The following is a 23,627-nucleotide window of genomic DNA, read 5'->3' as shown; positions in this document are numbered from 1 at the left end:
ATTTAGAAGACTTGGTCAGAAGCTTTGCGGCAGCGTTCTGAACAACCTGCAGATGATCCACAGAGGCTTTACATGAACACGTGGACAAAGAATTACAATAATCCAAACGAGATGAGACAAATGCATGGATGACCATTTCTAGTTCTGAGCGTGATACAATGGGACTCAGCTTAGCAATATTTTTAAATGTTAAAAACTGGAGCGAACCAACAAATTAGCACGAGTGTCCAAAGTCAGAGCTGAGTCACCAAGGTTCAAGCTTAGGTTTTTTTGAACCAATAACCAGGGACCTCACCAGAAACCAATGAGGTATTGATAATTGTAAGCACAGAGGGACCGACAGACTGAAAGACATTTTTACACAAAGATCCAGCTAAAATATCAAGAGAGCAGGAGGACGCTTTCATCGAATTAACTAATTTGAGCAGCTGAGATAAGGACACAGGTAAGAAACTTTCTAAAATAACAGGCCTAGGTGGAGTTGGGGCAGACAAGACAGACATTGTGAACTTTTTCAACAAAGAAAGAAAGAAAATTTTCACAATCTTCATTCGAGGTAATTCGAAGTAATTGAAACAGCAGGTGGAGCAGGAGCAACAATATCACTAATGGTGTCAAAAAGTACCTTGGGGTTACCTCTGCTCGTTGATACTAGGTCTGAGAAATAGGCAGCCCGCGCATCACGAACTGAAGTGTTAAATGCAACTAAAAGGTCCTTTAAGTGAAAGAGAGGAGTGTTTTCCTCCATAGTCGCTCAACTTTGCGGCAGGAACGCTTTAAACAGCAAATGTTGTCATTTATCCAGGGGGACGGCTTAGAAACAGGAGCTAATCTGGTTTCACAGGACAAACGTTGTCTAAAGTAGAGAGACAAGAGTTCTTAAAAAGATTTGTTAGTAAATCCACATCGTTATAAGGAGGTAAAACTAACTTGAAAGCATCAGAAATTTAACAGCAGTAGAGGAATTTGTGATGCGAGAGCTAACCACATGACGAACAGGAGAGAGGGACAGAAAATATATAGAACGCTTTAGACTTTTACACAGTTCTCTATATTTTTGCAGGAGAATTTGCCCAGAACATCAAAAAAGTTTTGGGATAGAACATACTTGTGCCGATCAATGTTGTTCCACGTGTATCAAAAAAAAACCACGATAATAATAAAATCAGGATCGGCTCTTAGCAAACCTCAAGCAACACAACAATTAGTTTTTAAAAGTGCTATTTCAAAATAATCTTAGGCTGACTCCCAGTCAATTGTGAAGAAACATTTTAAAATGCTGGAAATGTTGGTTGGACTACTCACAAAACCCGAGAGGCCGACTAATATGAAAAGGGTTCTTTCATTCTCAGTTAGTTAAAGGAAACTTTCGGTGCTCTGAAATTTAACATCTTTGGAGCCAAAGTCAGATATCCTTAGTTTTCTCTTAAAAGATCAAAAGTTTTATTTTACCCCCCAAAATAACAACCCCCAAAAAACATCATAGCTGACCTTGTTACAAACGTACCAGCCTTATTTATATATTTAGTACTTTCTAAAACTAAATGCAAGTCGAAGTGTACTGAAATAAAACAATTGGTCCTTACTTAAATAGAGCTTTGAGGTACACCACAAAAAAGAAGTCTCAAAGCAAGATGTAATATAATCAGTCAGAAGTGAAACTGATCCACTTTGATGATAAGATTTTAAACCACAGGGCTCTGCAGACTACTAAAGCACCAGTAACATCCAGCAACATTAAAATAACGCTATCTTGTCTGAAGCCACCAAATATGCTTTATGTAGGAGAAAAACCTGACTGGAACTTTTCAACAACAAATGCTGTTGTAGTCCTAAGCTATAAAAAAAAATCAGCTTTGAAATACTTTAAAAAGGCCTCAGAGAAGTGACCGAATGCACAATTACACATCTGAAGAGGGCTCACGCATTATTATAGATGATAGATGTTTATCTTGACTGAAATATTGGGGATTTAACAGTGTACAAACAGGAGTCTCTGATTCAGGATTTTTAGAGAGACTGAAAGCTCTGGATTGATTTGGAGAGTTTCAGTCAAGGTTTCCCCAACTGCTGCTGTGACTCAGTGAGCGTAAAGAATAAATACTGCCTAGAGAGTGAGGAGGTTTGCAGTCTCAGAGTTCTTCTGGTTTAAAAATGGAAAACTCGATGTCTTGTCAGTGTAGCTGTTCTTTTCTCTGCACTTGCATTTTAAGTTTAGTTAATTTTTCAAAAACGGAAGATGTAACACAAATTTTTCATGCTCTGTCTTGAAAAATATTTCTTGAATTCATCATTAATTTGCATGTGCTGTTTTATTGCAGTTACATTGTTAGTGTTCATTTTCTTTAATCAAAAATTTGATATCGTGTCAGGTCTCGTTTAGAATTTAAAAACCGGAAGGAACTCTTTGTGTACTAATAAATATGCTTATGTCTATTTAACTGAAAACCTTCATTTGTTTTTGTTTTTTTTAGCGTCCACATCAGCAGCAACATGTTTCAGGTGAACATCTGGATCTGTGCTGGCCTCCTGCTGTCCCTCCCTCACTGCACGTTTCAGTCGTGCACAGAAGGGACACCAAAACAGTGCGCCGATGCAGAATTTGCTCCGGGCATCAATTTGGCCGGAGAAGGCTTCGACATCACCAAAATGGAACGTAAAGGAGCCTTCGTGCTCAACATGAATGTGTGGAAACGCAAAGATAAAACATGCATGCTGTGTACCAACCCTTATCTTGAGAACATAAAGCAAAAGCTACCCCTGACAGTGGTGGACTGGAGGGCAAAACAGTCCTGCAGCGCCAAAGTTTCCACTAAACTTCACAAATCCAGCGAGTCTCTTGTCAGTTCCAGCGTTTCTTCTGTTGAAAACAACTGGAAGACCGATCTAGAAGTTGAAATAAATGACAAAAGTGGCTCTGTTATGCTGGCTGGTACCAATTCTAAACTGGCAGAGTACTCCATGGAGAAAACAAAGAGTGACAAATTCAGCTTCACTAGCCAGAGTGTGTCGTGTGAGTACTACAGGTAAGGAGCTCCACCCTTTATGAAATAAATGCGATAGTGTCACACGCTTGTTTTATACGCTTTCTGTCTTTTCTTGTCTTTCATCTCTCTGTGAACAAGCTACCGAGTGTCAAATACTCCAAAGCTGCACACAGAATTTCGGAAAGCAGTGAAAGATCTTCCCAAATATTACGCCCCAGAATTCAAACAACGGTTTTACAAACTGATTGACAACTTCGGTACCCATTACATCACAAAGGTAAAGGAAAATATGTAAACACAGTATCTAATCAATAAAAGTTGGCATTGTAAAAGGAAGTAAACTTTTCTTTATATGTCTTTCATGTATCATCCCAGGTAAAGCTCGGAGGAAGTATTGACTCTGTGACCAGCATCAAGCAGTGTCAGGCCAGCCTGCAGGGACTCAGCTTGGAGGAGGTGGAGCTGTGTCTGGAAGCTGAGGCGTCTGCGAGCATTAAAGCTACAATAAAAGCCGAAACAAAACACTGCCAGAAAGCTTCAGAGAAGTTGGAAAATAAGAACTCTTTCTCCGACCTCTTCAATGACAGGTAGAGAACATTTTATTACACACTGATCAGCAACAACATCAAAACGTCCTGTCCAATATTCCCCCCATCGATGACTGATTGGATTGAGATAAGTAATGAGAAAGGCGGGAGCTCGAGTGAACACCTCCAGTGCTTTGTTTAGTCGTTCCTGAGGTTATGTGATGTTGCATTGTCCAGCTTGGCCAGGCTACTTTCAGTCACATGCATGTCTATTTTAAACTACATGATTTCACTTTACCTGAAATGTTTTATCTGTTTTCACCCTTTAACAACTCACGCTAATATTTTCAGCTAATATTTCGGCACATCTGTTTGAAATAGTCCCCTCTTTTGCAGGTTTACAGATATAAAAGGTGGGCATACCACAGACACAGACCTTCTCTTCTCTGCGGAAAAAAATCCAGCTGCCTACAAGGAATGGCTGGAAACCCTACCAAAAAATCCAGATATCATTTCATACTCCTTAAATTCCCTTCATGAGTTGCTTCCTGCCACAGCCAAAGCCCGGAAAAACCTGCGCTCTGCCATTAGCCATTACATCCTGGAGAAAGGCCTGTGGAGAAACTGCAGCGCTCGCTGTCAGGCTGGGATTAAGAGTGACTCGAGGGATTCCTGCGTCTGCCAGTGCCACAATGACCCCGCCGTGAACCAAGACTGCTGCCCAGCTCGTAAAGGTATGGCACGGGTCATCATAACAGTACAGCGGGCCACTGATCTGTGGGGGGACCATACCACTGCTACAGATGGCTATGTGAAGGTGCACTTTGCTGGAACAGTGGCGCAGCGTACTCCTGTCATTTATAACAACAACAACCCACACTGGGCCACGGTCATCGACCTGGGCACGCAGGATGTCTCATCAATTACCAAATTCAGATTTGAAGTCTGGGACGAGGACAGCAAGTGGGACGATGACCTGTTGGGAGAATGTGAGCCACTTTTGACTTCTGGAGTTACAACCGATCTCTGTCCTCTGCAGCACGGCCAGCTGTTCTACAAAGTGGAAGTGCAATGTGCTCCGAGTCTGACTGGAAAGTCATGCACGGAATATAAACCCACTCCTATTAATCCAAGTCTGAAAAAGCTATATGTGTCACGCAACGCTCATCCTATTCCACCGGCCATCCTGTCAAAAATGGGCGTGTTTGTGGACAAATCAAGCTCATGGAAAAACCAGAGTTTTGCTCGCAAGAGCTTCACGTATGGCATAAAATAACACGCACTTACGAATTTGGTAAGACTTAAAAGGGAAGATTATTTCTACCTGGGCCAAAGGGGGTGATGTATTGATTTGTTTGGTTATTCATCTGTTTGTCTGTTTTTCAGGACTGAAAACAGATCTCAGGATTCACTCGAAAACCTAACCAGAAGAGACTCGGCTTCAACGTGAAGGATTCATTCTTTGCTTTCATCTTGCAATTTCTAGACTATACCTTATCCGTCACTAATATTTCTCCATATAGGATCATTTGTGCAATGTTTTAATGTTCTAGATGTCAGAAAACTGGATTAATATATTCAAATACATTTAATAAATATTTTGTGTTTGTTTATGGATGTATGCATTTGTATTCCCTAAAGCCAGTTAGATATGAAGACATTATGTAGCCATGTCTGTTGTAGATCATATAAAAGTTTCTGCTAATCCAGCTCAACCTTAATTTATAATGTTATTATCCCTCATTAATAATGATTTTACCTACATCATTAGCAAAATGAATTTTCCTGCATTTTGCAGCAGTTTATGTGTCAGTTCAAGTATTTGCACAATGTTCCAATATACCATATCTGTTTTATTCTCACTATAAATGGAGCTTTATTATGCACAATAAATATATAATATCTGAACACGTTGTTCTTGTCGATATTTCACCCTGCTTTTGGTGGTAGTGTTTACTTTTTCTTTGGCAATGTCACCTAACTCGAAAAGGGAAGTGGTAAAACTTCCTGTGTGCGGATGAGGTTTCATTGTGTCTATTAAAGAGCACACTATCGCACACAAAATGTTTTGACTCAGAGGCTTCTATTTAGCGTCACTGGGTGATATAATTTATTGGATTAAAACAGAACAAATCATTATTCCAAAACAAAGGGACATATTTCTTGCATTTCACATCCATTTATGTTTATCAATCACCACCAAGCCTTTTTAGCACTGCCAGGAACAAACCCGTGGGTGCTGCAGGTTTGAGAGGAGGGAGACAAGCAGACAGACATCTGGTTTACAGATGTCCGTTCACAGAGAAGGACAAGGTGGATGAGAAGAATGAAACAAAAGACATACAGACATGACAACATAACAAAGTAGAGTAAATCACACAGAAAAGCTCTGCAACCTCATTGGACTGAACACTTTATGGTAATGATCCACTTGAAGAGGTCAACGTCGTGGGAATTAGCCTGGTTAGACACAGACACAGAGGAAAAGGGGAGAGCACAAAGATCATTAATACGGAAGAGAATCATTAATCACACAAAAAATGTGTGAAAAATGTACAAAACAAGCCCATCCTATGTCTAATTTTCACATTCAAACCCATATAAACCTACATATTCAATAACGATAATTAATAATGACTCAATCACAAACATAAACAAATGTGTACAGATTTATTTATTCATGCTTTTATACCATTTTATACTTTCTTTATTAAAACTTCTTTTCTTGTACATAGAATACAAGTTTACGAATAGTTATACAGTTTTCTTTGCACTGAATGGAGCAGCATTTGCTTTTGTCTTAATGACAATTAAATATTCTGATTCTGATACTAATAAAGGGAATTATTGTGCCCATTTCCCGTAAGGTTATTATTGGACTCTATTAGAGTAGCTTTGCATAATTCACAGTTCGAAATAATCCTTATGTATCTTATGCTTTACCTTGGTGCTCATCCACTGTCTAACAGCTAAAGTTTTCACCCATCACCTTTGTACAGTTACAAACTAAGCAGGTTCAGATTTTGTTGCGCAGCTGTTCTTTTTCACATGCAACACCCAGAAATAAACATTATACACTCTCGAATACGGTTTATGGTTTAGCTTTCTGGGTAAACATGCAAGAGGTGACACACGTGATGGTGGCAGCGAGGCTTGGGTAATAGGACAATAGGACAGCATACTGTAGCTCAGGAGGACCAAAGTATTCTTGGGTAAGATACTGAACCCCAAGTTCAGATGTGTTTATTGGAGAGTGAATGTGTGTGAGTGCTAGATAGAAGGCATTCACAAGACGTAGAAGAAAAGTGGTGATTCGCCTCTGTCTCAGTATAGTTCAGAGCAGCAGTGTATGTTTGAAAACAGCAGAAGAAGCAGTTTTAGTCACCTCCACCTTAAAGGCCATCGTCCACTTAAGCCAATTTATATATCATTGGCTGCCAGTGGCAGAAAGAAAATCTAGATAGCAAGCAGATGGGCTCGTTTTCCTGTCTGGTTTGTCAGTTAGCCACAGGTATGGCATTAGAAAGACTGGTCTGTCAATCTATTATTGTTCAGCGAGCAGACCTTTTGTGAAGAGGTACCTAAACCAGCCTTTCTATCTGAGTGTAACCATTTTTTTTCACACCCTAAGACTAAGTGAGTAGTATTTGGTAGCTTAATTTCAGGGTGTGAAATAAACTAAATGAACTAAATATATATCTCTAAGAGAAAAAGTCAGACAAAGGGACACTAACTATAGTCAAACGTGTGGCAACTCAAGCCACCTAATACAGACTGAAGATCTCAACAAAGTTGTTGTTATCTCTCAGTTGCCAAAGGACATGATAGCATATGCCAGGACGAGAAGGCGCTCCTCTCGCTTTAAGCCAACTGTAGCTGACAACCCCTCATAAACAGCAGATTTGCGTCTGAGATGACAATACTGGGAATATCCACTCTCTGACATCACACAGATCAAAGAGTAGAAAACAATTCTCACAAACCAGTGGGAAACCTGAGGTTTTGACTCACGGGTCATACACTGACTTCACTATTTGACCATGTTTAATACAACCATCTGTCACTGTAACAGTAAATATATACGGAGCCCCGCAGGGGACATGGGAGAAAAAAAAATTAAGACGGACTTTTGCGAGATCTCGCAAAACAAACTCGGGATCTCGCAAAAGTTTTGCGAGATCTCGCAAAAGTTTTAGCCGCATTCTTCGCCGACCTCCCGTTAGCTCGAGCTAACGGGAGGTCGAGACCTACTACAGCCGGGAGGAACACCGCTTTCCCGGCACATCGTGCCTCGACCTCCCGGTCGGCTTCGAGCCGGCGTCCGAAGAATGCGGCTAAAACTTTTGCGAGATCCCGAGTTGTTTTGCGAGATCCCGAGTTTGTTTTGCGAGATCTCGCAAAAGTCCGTCTTAATTTTTTTTCTCCCATGTCCCCTGCGGGGCTCCGTAGAAATAATGATAGAAAACAAGAAAAAGTGTATTAACTCCACTTTATTAGTTAACCAGACCTTCGTGCACTATTTCTCACCTTTGTATCCGTTACCCAGGGCAGCATTCACTCGATCATATTTGCCAGTCTGCTCTCCTGTTAAGCAATCGGCACAGGTCAGTGTTACAAATTCACTAAAAACGAAACTGTTACATTGAGACAAAGAAATCTAACAGCTATGTGTTAAACCTGGCAAAAAAAGTAGCATTAGAGGACTTAGCTATCACACTATGCAGGTCACATACCTTTCCTAAAGAGGGATATAATGCATAATACATGCAGCTGCACTTTCAGTGTGCAAGCTACTTAAGTAAAAAGAATAACAGTGAATAAGGTTTTTTTTTAAACTGCATCACATTTGTGTTGCTATTCTTATTTAAAAAGAATCCAAGTAAAGGACACTAATATTTTGACTCCTGCAAAATCACGTGATTATTACATATGAAGGCATTTTTCAGCACAGTAACATCTGTTGTGTGCTGTCTGTTGTGCTGCGATATTGTGCAAAACGACATGACTAATAAGGTAACCAGAAGCAGCAGTAGTGGTAGCTCATCACAAATGAGGAAGTGTCGGTGGTTTTCTTACCCAAAGCATCTTGAGCTGGCCCTAGCTGTGCACCGAACCCTAATAAAACACACACAACAGAAATTACACTTTTAAGGCCAGGACTTGGGACGTACGTATCTGCAAACATGCCAGGAGTACACTCTGAGAATTTAGGAGTACACTGGAAGTACTTTGAGAGAAAAAGTGCATTAAATTGAACCTGCTTGTTGAGCTCCATATCCTGCACCAGGGCCTGAAACAGCACAGAAAAAGGGCAACAATAAAGAGTCAATATCAGGCAGGATCACATAGAAACAGCCCTGCAGCTTATCTGCACTCACAATGCTTCTGATGAGTTTTATTTTTCACTATCTCTGAGGCTTTTGACCTCATTGGTACTGAACTAGAAAAAAAGAAAACCAAAACGACACAGTTTATCTGGCCGCATGGTAACTTTCCACTTTAGAGTTTCTCACACTTTTTTTCTCACCATATTTTGCAGATTTAGCACCTTCAGCTCCAAGACCAAGCTGCTGTGCAGCATACGGATAGCCGCCATCACCTGTGGGCAATGAAAGAAATTGGTTAAATGTGACTATTTAGCAGTTCACTGAGCTTTAATACTGTGATAAACTGACAGGATGTGAGAAAAAGAGAAAATTGTAAGCCTTGTTGATTTATTCGTTTATATACTTTATACTAACAAGTATACCAAGGCTGGGGCTAGGCCAGTTTCATTTTGGTTGCGTGATCATTGTTTATGCAGCATTTCGAGGCCCCTCAAACAAAGATGATGTCCCAATAACCTGCATGACTGGATTTTTCACTTTATAAATTTATAGTGAAGTGAAAAGCGTCCTCATATAACAAGATGCAAAATGACTCGAAAACAAAAGGGGAAGCCTACGATCTTCATATATGAACAGACTTTCTATGATTATTGAGTTATTTCCTATTACTATACTCATACTTCCAGTTTACAGCAGTTACCCAGTCATTCATCTTAATTAAAACACTGCTGCAGCTGCTGCCCTAACAGTTGAGACCATTCAGATAAAGGCTTATTCGCTCTAGACTTTGATAAGGTAATCAATACCTTTCCCATGTCTGTACAAAGCAACTGAAGCCAGCAGCAGTACCACTGGACTGTAATTTTAAAAAAAAAAGCCTAATTTGAAAGCAGAAAATTCAGCAGTTTTGAACTCTACATCTAAATCATCCCCTCATGCCCAGATCAAGAAATGTAAAGTACACTGTAAAAAAATGATAATTTAAATGAATTTATCAAATAAATTTTAAAGAATTTTACTCTTATTCTTAAATACATAAAATATCAATAAAAAATTGTTTGTGAAACATTAATGTTATGTCAAATGTAAAATAACATGAAAAAATGGTGAGTAATCGTGATTTTTACTGCAGGCTGACTGCTGTAGTATTGTCTGCTTGGCTGTAGAACAACTTTACCAAAATTTAAAATTTTACGTGCTTGTCTTACAACTCAGACATGCAAAATTTATTAAGACTTAGAAAGTTTTTCCTTCCCATTGATGCCGTGTGCTTGCTCAAAGGGGGATCATGTGCTTATTGGGGTATATTTCTAACACTGTAGGGTCTTTAACGTGTAATATATAGGTATTTGAGATAGCTGTGGCACATTTGGGTGATATAAAATGCAATAAAATTGAATGAATGAATTCAAGTTCAGTGTATGGTCACTTTGATTGACAGGTGGATATCATGATAGCTGGCTGTAGCAGTTAGCTGCATGCTGAGCCTCATATCTGCTAACAGGATTGTTTTCTTGAAGTAATTTTATTAGATTTCGCTTTTAAAATGTATAACTTGCAGAATTAATTATATTGGTCCAATAAGTCTGTGGTCATGGTCATTTCTAGCATTTTATTAGCCTGTTATTTAGCACTAATAAACAGATACCTGCCTGTGTACTATGTAAGGTTATATGCTAATGCTTGCTAGCATTAGCATATAACCTAGCTTCTGGCCCCAAAACGCCAAAATGAGGACGATGCTAATGTTAAGACTTCAAAATGGGTTCAGAAAACAATGGGTGGCTACATCTATTTCCCTCTTTTATCTACAGTCTATGATTTTTTTTTCTTTAGTCTGCAGGACTCAGAATAAGCCACATTCATCTACTTGTAATAAAGTCACTAAGCCTGTGTTACATTACATTTTCCTGTTATTTTGTACCATTTGACAAGAAAAAACCTCTTTAGTGCAGGACAAAAATGTCTCTATAAAGACAATATCCTGCAAGTGTTTAGTGTAGCGTGAAAGGACATACAATATCTTCCCATGATGTGATGTACTGATCTGAAAAAGTGTAACACTACCTGTTAATAGCATGGTGAAGCTTTTATGATGTGCAAAAGTTTGATATAATATACAATGTTGTGTGGCGCAGGTATTTTGCAATGATTATTGTTGCAGCTATGATATCAAGCTCATGTATCTACTACCTTCCAGTCCAGCAGGAAGCACTGGGGCATTACCATAAGGAGCCTGACCAGCTCCTCCTCCTGCAGGGGGAAGAAGAAAATCAAATGGTCAATCTGACTCATACATCGTCATCTCTCTCTCTTCACCCTTCGACCTCCATGATTAATCAGCAAGCTGTGCACTCTCCACCACTATAGTCTGAGTCACGTGTGGAAACCCACACTGACAGTTGCCTGACTAATAGCATGACTGAAGGGCGAGGTGCTGTCACCGTTGCTCACCATATTTGCCACCAGTTGATTCCAGGCCTGCCCCAAGTGCTCCTGAAAGAGGACGAGAGGGCTTTTTGAGTCAAGACTTCACACGTCGCAGAAAGCACATGTAGGCATCACTCCTTGCTGGTAAATGCAAGGCTTATGTTCCATGCAGGGTGTTTACTGGTTTGAAATTAAATTCAAACAGATTTGGAGGAGAACAGATGCTTTATATTCTATAACCAAATGCTTTTGAGCCCTTCTGTTTACTTCTGTTGGTTTATGTGAGAGAGTTTCCTTAAATCTCCTACCATAGCCCCCCTGGACCTGTCCAGCATAGCCTCCAGGACTGAGGGCTGAAAAAAGACAAACATAAACACACAGGTCAAACATTCTTGTGTCATTAATCGATTCAACCGATTAACTAGTTGTTAGTTTTAAAAGCATCTACGGGAGCAGGAGGGCAGAAACCACCAGATTTAACTGGTCAGCTTCAATAAATCAGAGACAATAGCTACACCCAGTGGATAAAAAAAACCACACTGAGCATATTAGAGGAAGCCGTTTCTATTGACATCTACTTTGTCAAGCTATCCAGTATCATGGGTTAAGCCTCTAAAGGTTAGTGCCATCACTCCTCACAGGTTTTTTAAGCAGGTTATCGCTCCTCAGAACTGTTACCTTCACTCTTCCCTGCTTTTTTCTCAGCACCATCGGCTAACTCTGCAGGGTAAGCAAGGTCTGAAACATAGTACTAATTAAGTAAAGTAAGTAAAGTAAAATTTTATTTATATAGCACATTTCTAGATAGAAATCACAAAGTGCTTTACAAGATATAACAGATTATAAAAATAAAAAAAACAAACAAGATACAAACAAAGTTAGCAAAAAGCAATTTAACTACACCCGGCAGCGGCGAAGCCAAACACTAATTATGTTGTATATGTCGAGAGCTAGACTGACTTTCACACCACATTTTGCTCCAGTAATATTCAGGCTTCACTCACCAGCTCCATAGCCGTCACCATTCCCGTAACCTGTTGAGAGGAGAGATGTAGAAGCACTTAAAAGATTGCAGTTATACATGAAAGAGAGGGGAAAAAATTCAAGTCTGTGATCGTGCTAGACAAAGCTTTTGCAAAACTGCCTCAGCCTACAGTGAAACACAAAAGTAACGGCAACAAAGAAAAAGTCCATCTTGACTGAATATCAACAGCTTTGATGCGGGCTGTCTTTGACACCAAGCAGAGTGACGAACGATTCTCTGCCAGTGCAGGTTAAAGTTTTCCTCAGTTTAAATACTCTTTGATGTATACTTCTCTAACTTGCTGAACTTACCCAAGCCGTTCCCTGCCACAGCACCAAGATATCCTGTTGCTCCATCACCATAACCTGTAATAACACACATTCACTGTTTACTTAATGGGATGATGAGTATGATGTATAGATTTAAGTCTCTATATAGATTTACATGACTGAAGTTTACATAAATATAAGTCTTTTTTCTTGAATGTAAAAAAGAACAACTGTATATTAACAGGACAGTTTAAAGATGGCTGACACGTTGATTGTTTTACTTGTTTTTGTCTCTTACTTATTAATCATTCATCTGAAAGGAAACCTCTGGTGTGACCTTGAACGTAAGGTAGAGATTTTTTTCTTTACCTCCTCACATACAACTGACAAGCAAATGATTGGTTTACAAGGCAAAGTAGGAATTATGCTGTCTGGCTTTGAGGCCTTACCTCCATTCACTGCCTTAAAAACAAAATTCGAGTAGGCAAATTACTTCGTATTTTCTTATCAAGCATATCCTCAAGTCTTTTCTGACAAGCTTCTACATCTGCACAGGACCCCGGGGTCTGTGGGAGAGACCCATGAATAGGCCTCCATTTCTTTGCCATGAGTTTAACTGATAGCCTCTGTTTAAATTAAAGGTAGTAGCCAAACAGCTTAGCACACAGACTGAGAAACACCTGATTATTAAGGTAGTCTGGAAATTTACTGGCTAGTCTGGTGAGACAACGGCCTGTTTGGGGGCATGTCCGTGAGATCATTGTCAGTGGCTAGTTGTTTGCATGTCAGCAAATGCACGTTTTCTTTTGTTTTATACATGAACTATTTAACTGCATATAACCAAAGACTGTGCAACTGTGACTGGCCAACAGAATTTGGTGTGAAAACAGACTATAAACCAGACCAGAAAGCTTCCACCAGGAAATTTTTTTCCATGCATACAAGGATAGGGCCACACCGCTTGATCTTTGAATAAATGTCACCACATCTCTATTGACTCAGTAACTACAGTGGTCCAAACCTCCTCTGGAATGAAGAGCAACACAAAAACTGTGGATCTTCGTGTCCTGGGTGTCTATGGCTGAGCAGCTCCTGTAGGTGTAACGGGTAAGCTGGCCTAGTCAGAGATGTAACGCGTTACTGTAATCTGATTACTCTTTCAAGTAACGAGTAAAGTAAGGGATTACTATTGCAAAAACGGTAATTAGATTACCGTTACTTTCCCGTAGGAAGAATGTCTCATGACAGTGACGTAAGCAAGTGCGCCGTTAGTGACAACAGCTGTGTGCAGATCAACAATGGATCATATATCGATTGTGGGAGAGAGTATGAGCGTGCAGCGTTTAAAGCGTGGAAGTACTGACCTTACTTTGAGTTTGATTCCATAAAAAGTGACAAAAACATTAGCGTCCGTTGTGCGTGGGAAGAAAACTTCTTTTTACAGCGAAAAAAACCCTAAACAAGCACCGAGTAGCATACGACTAATGGGAAACTCACAGAGAAACTCGCGGATTCTTCAACTGACCGCGGCACACCTGCACCAGGGTAAACCTCCGCCTACCCAGTCCTGCTTTACAGGTGAAAATAGAGCAACAGGACCGCTGAGTCTTTGACTTTATTTATTTTCTGCTGTGTTTTACTTGCATCTATTTGAAAGAGTGAGTGTAAACACAAAAAATATTTTATTTTATGTGCTGGAATGTGCAGAAAATAGGTTTCAATGTTAAACTAATTTATTCAAGTCAGAGAATGTTGCATATAATTAAATTTTTGCTTGATGCATAAAGTTAAAAGATTAAAACTGATAAAACAAGTTAAAAAAAGAGACTTTTCCATTTGATTACATTTTGTATGATGGATTATGCAGAAAAAGTAGAATTGGGCTGAAAGATCTATCGCTTTATTACCTATTCAGGTTGTAAATCGTGTTTTTAAAAAGTAACTAAGTAACTAAGTAATTAATTACTTTTGAAAATAAGTAATCAGTAAAGTAACGGGATTACTTTTTTGGGGAAGTAATCAGTAATTAGTTACTGATTACTTTTTTCAAGTAACTTGACCAACACTGGGAGTAATTGGTTCAGATAGTGTAACTGTGACCCAAAGGTGCTTTCAAATTGCATCCAAATTATTATCTAGCAGGCCAAGAAAGCATCCTGTTAAAAATTTTAAACTGTTCAGTGAAGCCTGGGGAAATGATGCCGACAGAGACCAAATAAATATGTTACAGCCTTACCAGTCGACTTTCCTGCAACACCTTGGGGATAACCACCCTGCCCAAGTGCAGCAGCAGCTAAAATGTAAAATTTATTTCACACGAACAGGAAGAAACACAGAATATGAAATGCAAAACATGATTTCTTATCTCCAAGCAAAGAAAAGACAAAATAAGGAAAATTTACATGCATACCTCCAAGTTTTCCAGCTGCTCCACCCAGATACGCTCCCTGTCCCAACCCTGCTGGCAGCACATCGTAAGTCTTTACCAAAGTTGTAAACCTACCTCTCCATCTGCTAAAAACAGCAGCTAGTCTTCGTGAATTATGTGTCATTGCCCAGCATTACCTGCTCCATAACCCAAAGCGCCCAGGCTTGCTCCCATGTAGTTTCCCGCTCCACCAGCATAACCTGAGAAGAAGGTAAACAAGCTCAGCAAAATCACCCGAGATTTACTTTAGGCTAAACGCACTTCACTTTTCCTTTCCTTACATAATAAAGACAGTTATGGAACGCTTTTTCAACCTCATCAGGCCATAAATGTCTTCATCTTTGTCAGACTTGTATTGGGAGATCCTCTCCACTGGACTGAGTCCTAAAAACCACAACGACCACCTAAAATCACTCCCTAAGTCACAGATACCCAGATGAAAGACTGAGGTATTTGGGATTTTTTATGTTTTACTATTGCTCCCAGCAAAACAAGTTATACATTCCTGGGTTCCAATCTGGATAAATATGAGTTTAGATATGGTCTAATTTGATTAATAAAGACTCCAGCAATATTTTTACACACAGACAGTAAACCACACACAAAACCCGGCTGTAAGAAGGAAGAATGTACATGTGACATATATTGTTTTAGAGTTAAATTCCATACATAACGAGAAAACATAAAAACAAATGAACAACTCAAAGCTCCTCCCAGCACTCGATGTAGTATGATCAGAAGCCTGTTACCAAGAACAATGCAAATCTCTTACTGGAATGCACATTAGCATAAAAAACAGGCTGAAGCCACACTGGTTTCAGTTTTGTGTCGTGTAGCAGCTTCTGGATTTGAACATGGAAACTAAAATCTAATCAATGATCACTGCTCTCACCAGTGATTAAATCTTGAATTTCCCTCAGTGCAATGCCCAGATTGACTATTTTCAGTATCACTGGCAACTGCAGCCCAAGAGATCTAAGCTACAAGATAGCAAACAGCTGTTTACTATGGCTCAAGCGGTGTGCACTGCATGTGTTTTGACTTTCCTACAAAATGCAAAGATATCCAAACAGACCTGAAGGTGCATCAGAGCTGAAAGCCAAAATCACAAACCTTCACCAAACCGAGGTTAGAAGTCATGATTCAAGGTTTTCCAAGGTGATTGCTCCACTGCCTTGCAGCTTATATTTATCATGTTAATATGTAATTATTGTGTGTTATATATAACGCAGTCTAATTTGTTTATTTATTTTTTGGTTAAAACTAAATATGAGCATCTGAAAATACTAAGCTACTGGTATTACATCCAGTCGTGAATGCACAGATTGCTGAGTGTTGTCAGCGTGGCTTCACAAATGATGAAATCCCTGTGTTTTTAGCTGAATCACATCACGTGACTATCAGCAAACATACTCGCAATTTGTTGGGATCCATTTTTGAGTGCGCGTTCCTCTGCGCCATATGCTTCCGGGTAACAAGAAAGCGACCTCATTCACGTAGATTTTTGATTGGCAGAGCTAACTTGAAATTTTGAGAAAAGTAACTCGAAATTTCGAGTTATGGATACTAGTTTTTTGTTTTTATTTAGTGGCGGAAACGGGCTTCCATAGAAAACAGCTCAGTCGCTAGTTTTTCAGCATGAATTTTACATTTGGTCACATTAGAAGAGGGAAAACCTTTCAAAACTGCCTCTTTTGTTTGACTAGTTCAACTTTTTTTAAGCCAAAAAATTTGAACTTGGATTTTGGCAAAACAATACTAGCAATTAGAGTCACTAGTTTAAAAGGCTAACTTGGTAAAGTGTTTTGTTTGACTAGTACAGCAAAAGTCTCAATGCCAACTAGTGGAGGAAACTAAAGTCTGTTTAAAAGCATAGACATCACACAAACAACAATCTGAAAGCCAGTCTCAGAAATATGAAATTGTTTCTCAAAAATCTCAAGAACGGACCACAGACAGACAGATATGAATCAAAAAAGACATTTAGATGGTGAAAAAGCTTTGCTCTTACTTGGAGTCTGGGCATTCCTCCCAGTCTGCCCTGGGATAGGGAGGGCTTTTGGCTTTTTGACATCATGTTCAGTTTGGGAATTCTGTTTAGCACTCTGATCATCTCCATTAAAGCCTGGAGCTTCCTGTCCATCTGCTCTATTAGAGGCACTGCCTACACTTAGGGTTCCACTAGTACCTGGGATCACTGCTCCATAGCGCCTTCCTCCTTTTGCTGGAAGGTTTGCAGTACTATATCTGCCATCTTGTACCGTAACAGTCCCACGGATTCTGATTCCATTTGCGTTTTCAGCTAGAAGTCCTTTGACGCGCTGCCTGTCTGCCACAGCAGAGAAATAATCTCTTATTCTCTGATCCAGTGGAGTCGCGTAAATACGTCTTCTTACATCCCCAGCTTCTGAAAAAGGTAGTCGAGAGGTTTTGTCTTTTTCTTTTTGTGACGTCGTGCTACCAAGATGTCTGAGTTCTTCACCAAGATGCGGCTGAGCAATTGAACTTTGACCCTTTTGAATTCCTGAATCTAAGCGATTGTTTTCTAGTAAATTAATAGGAGATCCACAGTTTTCCACTCGCTGATTTTCACGTTTGGATGAATCATAGTCTCGGGCACTCTGAGATGAATAAGAACCCAGACTTTGGATGTTGTCTTTATCAACAGGCAGTTGTCTTCTCGGACCTCCAGCTCCCAAAATGACTTCATGATTTGGGGCCAGCTTTCTTTTGGGTATTGCAGGGTGGTTACTTTGTCCTTGATCAGTAGGTGTTGTGTGTCCAAGACTCGATGACTGGACTGTTGAATCAAAGCTTTTGACCTCCTGCTTTCCAAACGAGTCTAGACCTCTGATTTTTTCTCGTTTAAGATCTTGAACAGCTTGACCCTGACTGGCCATCTCAGGTCCAACCAAATGTTCTGCAGACACACCTGGCAGAGAGATATCAGCATGCATTCACAACTTCATCTCACCTCAGAGACAACAGTGTTTCTTTGAGGTCCAGCAGCACACTGTAGCAGCAAACTTCAAGCCTTTCTTTGAAGTTTGTAATATAAATCGGAGCATCCACAGAAAAATCAGAACCAAACCAAGGATAGAATCAGTGGGAACTCAGACAGACTTACACATTCATTTAGAGTAATGACACCAGCACATAAAACGTGACATGACAACACATTGTTTCCTTCACAAATTGTTGAAATGTCAAAAAACACACCAGCGTTCAAGCACAAGACAAAAGGATATCCTGACTCGAGCAACATCTGTGTATGACACACAACAACGGAGCTGAGTGGGCATGAAAGCAGAAGCCTGCAGTCCACAGCAAAAGCAACTGAAATTTTTCTGATTCTTAAAGTGAGGGTTTACTCATAATATGTGTTTAAACTACAAGCATATTTACATTTACTATGAGCCAGAACCAGAGTCGCCAAACAGTTTTAAAACATATCTCAAAGGCAAAAAACAAATAAAGTGTGAGTGTGAGTAATTTCTTATTTTGCCTTTAAACCATGTGTGTGCAGCATAAGGAATAATAAGTAGCCCACAGGTGGGGGCTGGAGTGGTGGAGGGGAAGGAAGCCAATGTGGAAGTGTCTTAAAATTGCATTCTTTCTAATACCTGACAGGGATGCTTCTGGTTGCATAAAAGCTTAGGGTTACAAAAAAGTCTATGGGAAAATGGCCCTCACTCATTTGCTCCCTTGCTGACTAAAACATGTATTTTAATTAGTAAATTCTTGCTGTTCTAACAACCACAAATGAGGACAAGTCATTGGCTAACAACATGTCAGCCACAAGTCATCAGCCAATGAGCATTCGGTGATCTCAGTCAGAGCTTTCTCAGGACATCTGGTTTCGAAACACTAGGCTGAAAGAGCCAGGAAGTCATGCAACATGCAGTCGAGATGAAACACCAATAGACACGATGAACTGTGCGCACAAAATAAAACAGACCAGTCTTCAGATGATAGTAAAATAGATACAGATGATCTGTTTTCATGCACATAAAGACATGAAATCAACATCAATAGCAGTGAATCACAAGTCAGCAAAGATGAAGACAGACTGATTACACAGAAACACCACAGATTTTACACCTGCACGGGTGAAACCCATAAAGCAGATGTCACTGATAACAGCAGCATCGCAAGCCAGCGTATTACAGTTTAGGAGTTTGTTTTTTTTTTGCAAAGACACAATCTCTGCAAAGTGCTTGTGTCACAGATGTGAGCGTATTATTATTGTACTGTATAATGTATTAAGACAGCTTCTGAGAAACAATCTCTGCTGATCAGCTTGATAAGGCTGATGTGTATGCATGCCTCTGCATCAAGTCTGGCAACAGGCCTAAAACAGTTCAAAGCTAAAAGAACAGGACATCACATGAAACATAGTTCATCACTTACCTGGTCGTGCTCCAAGATATCCAATGCCCCCTAAAGATCCATATCCTGGCAAGGAAACAAAAACAGCTCATCTTTAAATAAATCAGCACGGGGGTTACGTCACTGACATCCTGGGTTTCTCTCAATACTACAAGGACACATAATCCATTAGCTGAGATGCAGTCTGCCCCATATACCATGTCCACTGACAGGTTGACAGGGTCCAACTTATTGTGTTTATTAAACCAATTTCTTTACTCTCATTTGTGCATACAGCACAAGGAAACAAAAGTGTTTACCTGGAAGTGTTCCCAAGCCAGCACCATAAGCTGAAAAGTCACAAAAACACAGAGTTAATATTTCTTTACAAAGATCCCTGCAGCTGCTATCCAACCGTTTGTTAGATTCATCCTCATCCTTGCTGTGTAATATCTGTAAAAGGTGTGACATGAGTTGTAGCAGTTCAACCTTTCACAAAACTGGTTGCATCTTAGCCTTCTTGGTTTTCTGCCAGGATTTGCATGCAATACAGGCTGCCAAGATTTCTGCTGCTAGGTGTGAGCACAACTAAAAATAACCCCAATCTTGCACCAGACCACACTGGGAGGCTTAATATCTTAAGTACTGAGAAAATAATTGGTGGCATTGTTAATATGATAACTATGATGAATCATAAGAGTAAAAAAAATGTATAAGGTAATTTGCAAATCAGAACAGTGAGGGTAAAGTTTCAACAACCTTGACATATGTAACACATGTAAGCAGCACACATAGTTATTTATTTCGAGTAATAAATAACGACCAATAACAAAAACACAAAGTAAAGTAAATGGCTCCCTAAAGAAGAAGATATATAAATAGGGCCTATTAAGTCTTTCTTTATATATCAGTCTTACCACGTTTTCCTCCCTGGCCCAATCCCAGTCCCAGTCCGTTTGTGAGCCCAGCCCCCAGCCCCATTCCTGGGCCCAGACTGGCACCTAAAGCCACAGGGAAAATTTATCATACATTTTTAATAAACTATTATTTATTTCATGAACTAGACTGACCACATCCAAGAGAAAAGAATGAAAAAGTATGCTGTGAGGGTTTGAGTGTGTACCATAGGCTCCCTGGTTTCCATATCCACCTTGCATCAGACCAGCTCTTCCTCCTAATCCAAGAGATCTGTAGCCTCCTGAGGGCACAATGAAAATAATACATATACAGAATATAGTTAAAGTTATAGTTAAAGAATATAGTTTTTAAACCAGGTGCATCAACAGAATCTTTCTGTGCATAGTAAATCCCAAGTAATATCATGGTCAAAAACATTTTTAAAAAACTGTGTGATGGATCCCTTTTAAACAGGAGAAATTGTTTTTGCATGTTTGATTTGCTCACCAACACCAAGCTGGGCTGCAGGATAACGTCCAACTGAAATATTTAACAAAGTAAAAGTTTAAATATCCCCTCTGTATGGTTAAAGAGACATAAGAGGCAGAAAATCAAGCAGATTAAACCTACTTCCAGTCTTCATTGCTTTGTTGCCATATCGGCTACCCAGTGCTCCAAGGGCACCAGTAACTGAGAGGAAACAGAAAAATTATTTTACACTCTGCTTTTTTTTTAAATATTACTTTAGCTATTACAGTTTTGACCAAAATAATTGCCATTAAGATTTTTACCATAATTTATCAGCCCTAGTCACTCATAGAGTTAATGCCCATCGAAGGAATAGACTACAATATGTGCATTTGTGCATCCAAAGACACAAATCAGCCAGAACATTGCTAATGTATGCTGTATGAAAGACTTACCTCCAGGTTTCAAGCCGCCGATTCCCACACCTCAATAAAACAAAACAAAAAAAGACACAAAACCGGAAAACAGTTAAAGGCACATAAGAAAATTTCAGAGTTTAAGGAAACAGTGTATTTAACCTGTTATTTTTGATCGAAATGGATAGTTTCCCCCTTTGTAACAGAGTTGTATCAATTTTTTATAACTCCACCAACACATAGGGGCGTGGCTTCCAGTAATGGGCCTCAGTGCCGCTAATTTGAGTCACTGAACTCCATCATGTTTACACTGTTGGTGCCTTCTGCAGCATTTTTAATGGATTTATCTGACAAATATTACAACCTGTGCTGTGGTACAGACTCTCCAAGAAATTTTGACAATTTTTTGCGAGTTTTAACAATTGTTTTGTGCTAAATTATTATTGGTCTGTTGTTTAGCACTAATTATGATATAAAATGTGTCCGTGCATTGCAGCGATACTGATGATTTAAGACATTTGGAGTTCAAAATCACAGAATGATGTCACAGTGGCTGTCCATCCTTTATATACAGTCTGTGTTGTTGTTTTTTTAAAACATGAATTAAACATTGAAATAACTTAAAAACAATTTAAAAATGTATAAATACCTCTGGCTGGAAGCACCCTCCCCCAGGAAACACTTTGAGGTTTAACCCCTGAAACATTAAAAAAATGTGAACAGTTTTTCACAGTCACCATGGTTACAGCCTATCAAACACCAAACAGTGTAATGATAACAATACTGTTGTGTTGTGTTAGTTAATGAATCTGTGATTTATAATTAATTATACTTATATTTCTAATGAATCTAACTTATAATAAAAGTGAGTGAAGATGGTGAGAGTCTGTAGCCACATACGTACCAAAAACAAAAAGAACAACTACAAAATGTTTTATTGACAGGATTATGAATATTTCACCTACAAATATCAGGATATCTATTGGGAGACCTAGAGATTTATTTTCGTCCTGCTATTTTCACTTTATGCAACTGATTAAAAAATGCAGATAAGGAAAATATGATATGCATAACTGTAAAATACAGTGTAAAGAAGTGATGCGCATTAAGGAAACGTTAACATATTTGTTTCACAGATTTACTGCATGAACTTTTTTTAAAGGACATTAGAGGTCCTTCAACAAAAGCATTATTTGTTTTTATTAATCTAAATTTTTAATTTTATGCCAACACTATCACTGTGTAGGAGACTCAAAAGATGACCTTAAAACTGTGGGAATTACAGTTTAGATGTCAGTTGAGGATTACATCAGTAGTGGAACCTGATTGGACTAAAGGTGCGAGACAAACAGATATCCACTGATGCGACCAGAGCACGAGATCAAATACAGCGCCAGTGTGGAGCCTGTTAGTTCTTCTCACAGTTGGATGTGACATTTTGCCTGCTTATGCCACCTTTTCATTGCATCCTTTGAATCAGTGAAATTAGATCATATAAACCAAAGCAACTTGGCGGTGACTCTGCTGTTGGAGCCCAGAGTCCATACAGTCCTCCCCTCAGTCTCAAAGAGATGAGATCTAACAAGTGAGTGAGAGGGACTCACTAAAGATGCTGATTCATCGGGACTTTAACTTGGACCAAAATATGATATGATCTAATTCATTTGTCAGCTAAAGATACAATTAATCTTGACGCTAGACAAAATGAATTCAATTTTGACTAAATAAAAAAGCATTTTTGTGCAGCATTTCTTTAGATCATGTTAAATATCAACATAAATTATTTTTCTTCCAACTAAATTTAGTAACTTCTTTACATTAAGTTGGATTATGCCAGTTAGACTTATATTAATCTTTGTGCAATTCCAATTCCAATGTTTTTAAAGCAGCAAACACGATAATTAAAACATGAATGAATACTTTTGTGTTAAAGCTCATGGATCTAAACCATTACAAATCGAAAAAAAAAAAAGGCCAAGAAAAATAGTTCATAAAACTTTAGACTTTGTCCCGTGAGTTTCTTACCGCCTTGCAGAGTTTGCTGAGCCAACCAGAGAACCAGCGAAGTCTGGAGCAGAGCTCGAGCCAGCATGATGGAGGAGGCACTGTGCAAAAACCAGCAGCACTTAAAGAGAAGAAAGAGATGTACAGAAAGACAAATACAAGTCTGGTACTTAAAGCACCGCAGCCTCTTTTATATGCTTTTATACACTCCCACTGGCCAGTCCTGCCCTCTGAAAACACACATCAGTCTGAATGGGCAAAGCCAAAGGCCCATTTCGCTCCATTTCCTTTAGATGAGAATGCAGACACACACACACACACACAAATCCACGATCATTTTAATGAGTGATAATCAAATCTACTGTTTTCACTGTTAACACATATAAGGAGCCAAAGATTCAGTAATCTCTTATACATTCACACTTATAATGCAAAGTGTAATGAAATGCACTGTGGTGCAATGCTAAAAGCTTGTTGTCATA

The 23,627-nt window shown here is 39.2% G+C and overlaps 2 protein-coding genes across 9 annotated transcripts in view; one reads left to right on the top strand and one right to left on the bottom strand.

The window, feature by feature from the left end:
- LOC102305964 (perforin-1) overlaps positions 1-5,409 on the top strand; it is a 7,402-nt gene extending 1,993 nt beyond the window's left edge. For 3 of the 4 annotated variants that reach the window (XM_005921798.3, XM_042220637.1, XM_042220638.1), the window contains exons 2-6: positions 2,475-3,026; positions 3,126-3,264; positions 3,363-3,574; positions 3,911-4,808; positions 4,901-5,407. In XM_005921798.3, coding sequence (XP_005921860.1) covers positions 2,494-3,026; positions 3,126-3,264; positions 3,363-3,574; positions 3,911-4,790 — 1,764 coding nt within the window. In that variant the 5' untranslated portion in view covers positions 2,475-2,493 and the 3' untranslated portion in view covers positions 4,791-4,808; positions 4,901-5,407. Of the gene's footprint in view, positions 1-2,474; positions 3,027-3,125; positions 3,265-3,362; positions 3,575-3,910; positions 4,809-4,900 lie in introns of all 4 variants that reach the window. The other variant, XM_042220636.1, reaches the window with a different exon arrangement.
- A 175-nt stretch (positions 5,410-5,584) lies between these two features.
- Positions 5,585-23,301, bottom strand: LOC102313127 (glycine-rich cell wall structural protein 1.8). 5 transcript variants are annotated; one of them, XM_042220631.1, is made up of 24 exons: positions 23,167-23,301; positions 21,791-21,838; positions 21,181-21,210; positions 20,888-20,947; positions 20,765-20,797; positions 20,484-20,558; positions 20,278-20,361; positions 19,681-19,710; positions 19,403-19,447; positions 17,004-17,924; positions 15,130-15,192; positions 14,975-15,025; positions 14,801-14,857; positions 12,607-12,660; positions 12,276-12,305; positions 11,950-12,009; positions 11,580-11,624; positions 11,296-11,337; positions 11,035-11,094; positions 9,042-9,113; positions 8,772-8,804; positions 8,591-8,629; positions 8,042-8,098; positions 5,858-5,974 (listed from the first exon to the last, which is right to left on the bottom strand). In XM_042220631.1, the coding sequence occupies exons 1-24, from the start codon at positions 23,231-23,233 to the stop codon at positions 5,970-5,972; spliced, it is 2,061 nt and encodes a 686-aa protein (XP_042076565.1). In that variant the 5' UTR covers positions 23,234-23,301; the 3' UTR covers positions 5,858-5,969. The 5 variants fall into 5 exon arrangements, with proteins under 5 accessions (XP_042076568.1, XP_042076569.1, XP_042076565.1 ...); XM_042220632.1 differs by having other exon boundaries at positions 14,975-15,022; XM_042220634.1 differs by lacking the exon at positions 17,004-17,924 and having other exon boundaries at positions 5,585-5,974.
- Positions 23,302-23,627: the final 326 nt, after the last annotated feature.

This window comes from Haplochromis burtoni, unplaced genomic scaffold (genome assembly GCF_018398535.1).
Source record: "Haplochromis burtoni strain Fernald_Lab_line unplaced genomic scaffold, NCSU_Asbu1 Contig_52, whole genome shotgun sequence".
In the NCBI taxonomy this organism is placed as follows: Eukaryota; Metazoa; Chordata; class Actinopteri; order Cichliformes; family Cichlidae; genus Haplochromis; species Haplochromis burtoni.
The sequence above is the reverse complement of the archived record's forward strand: the minus strand, read 5'-3'. Positions and strand labels throughout refer to the sequence as shown.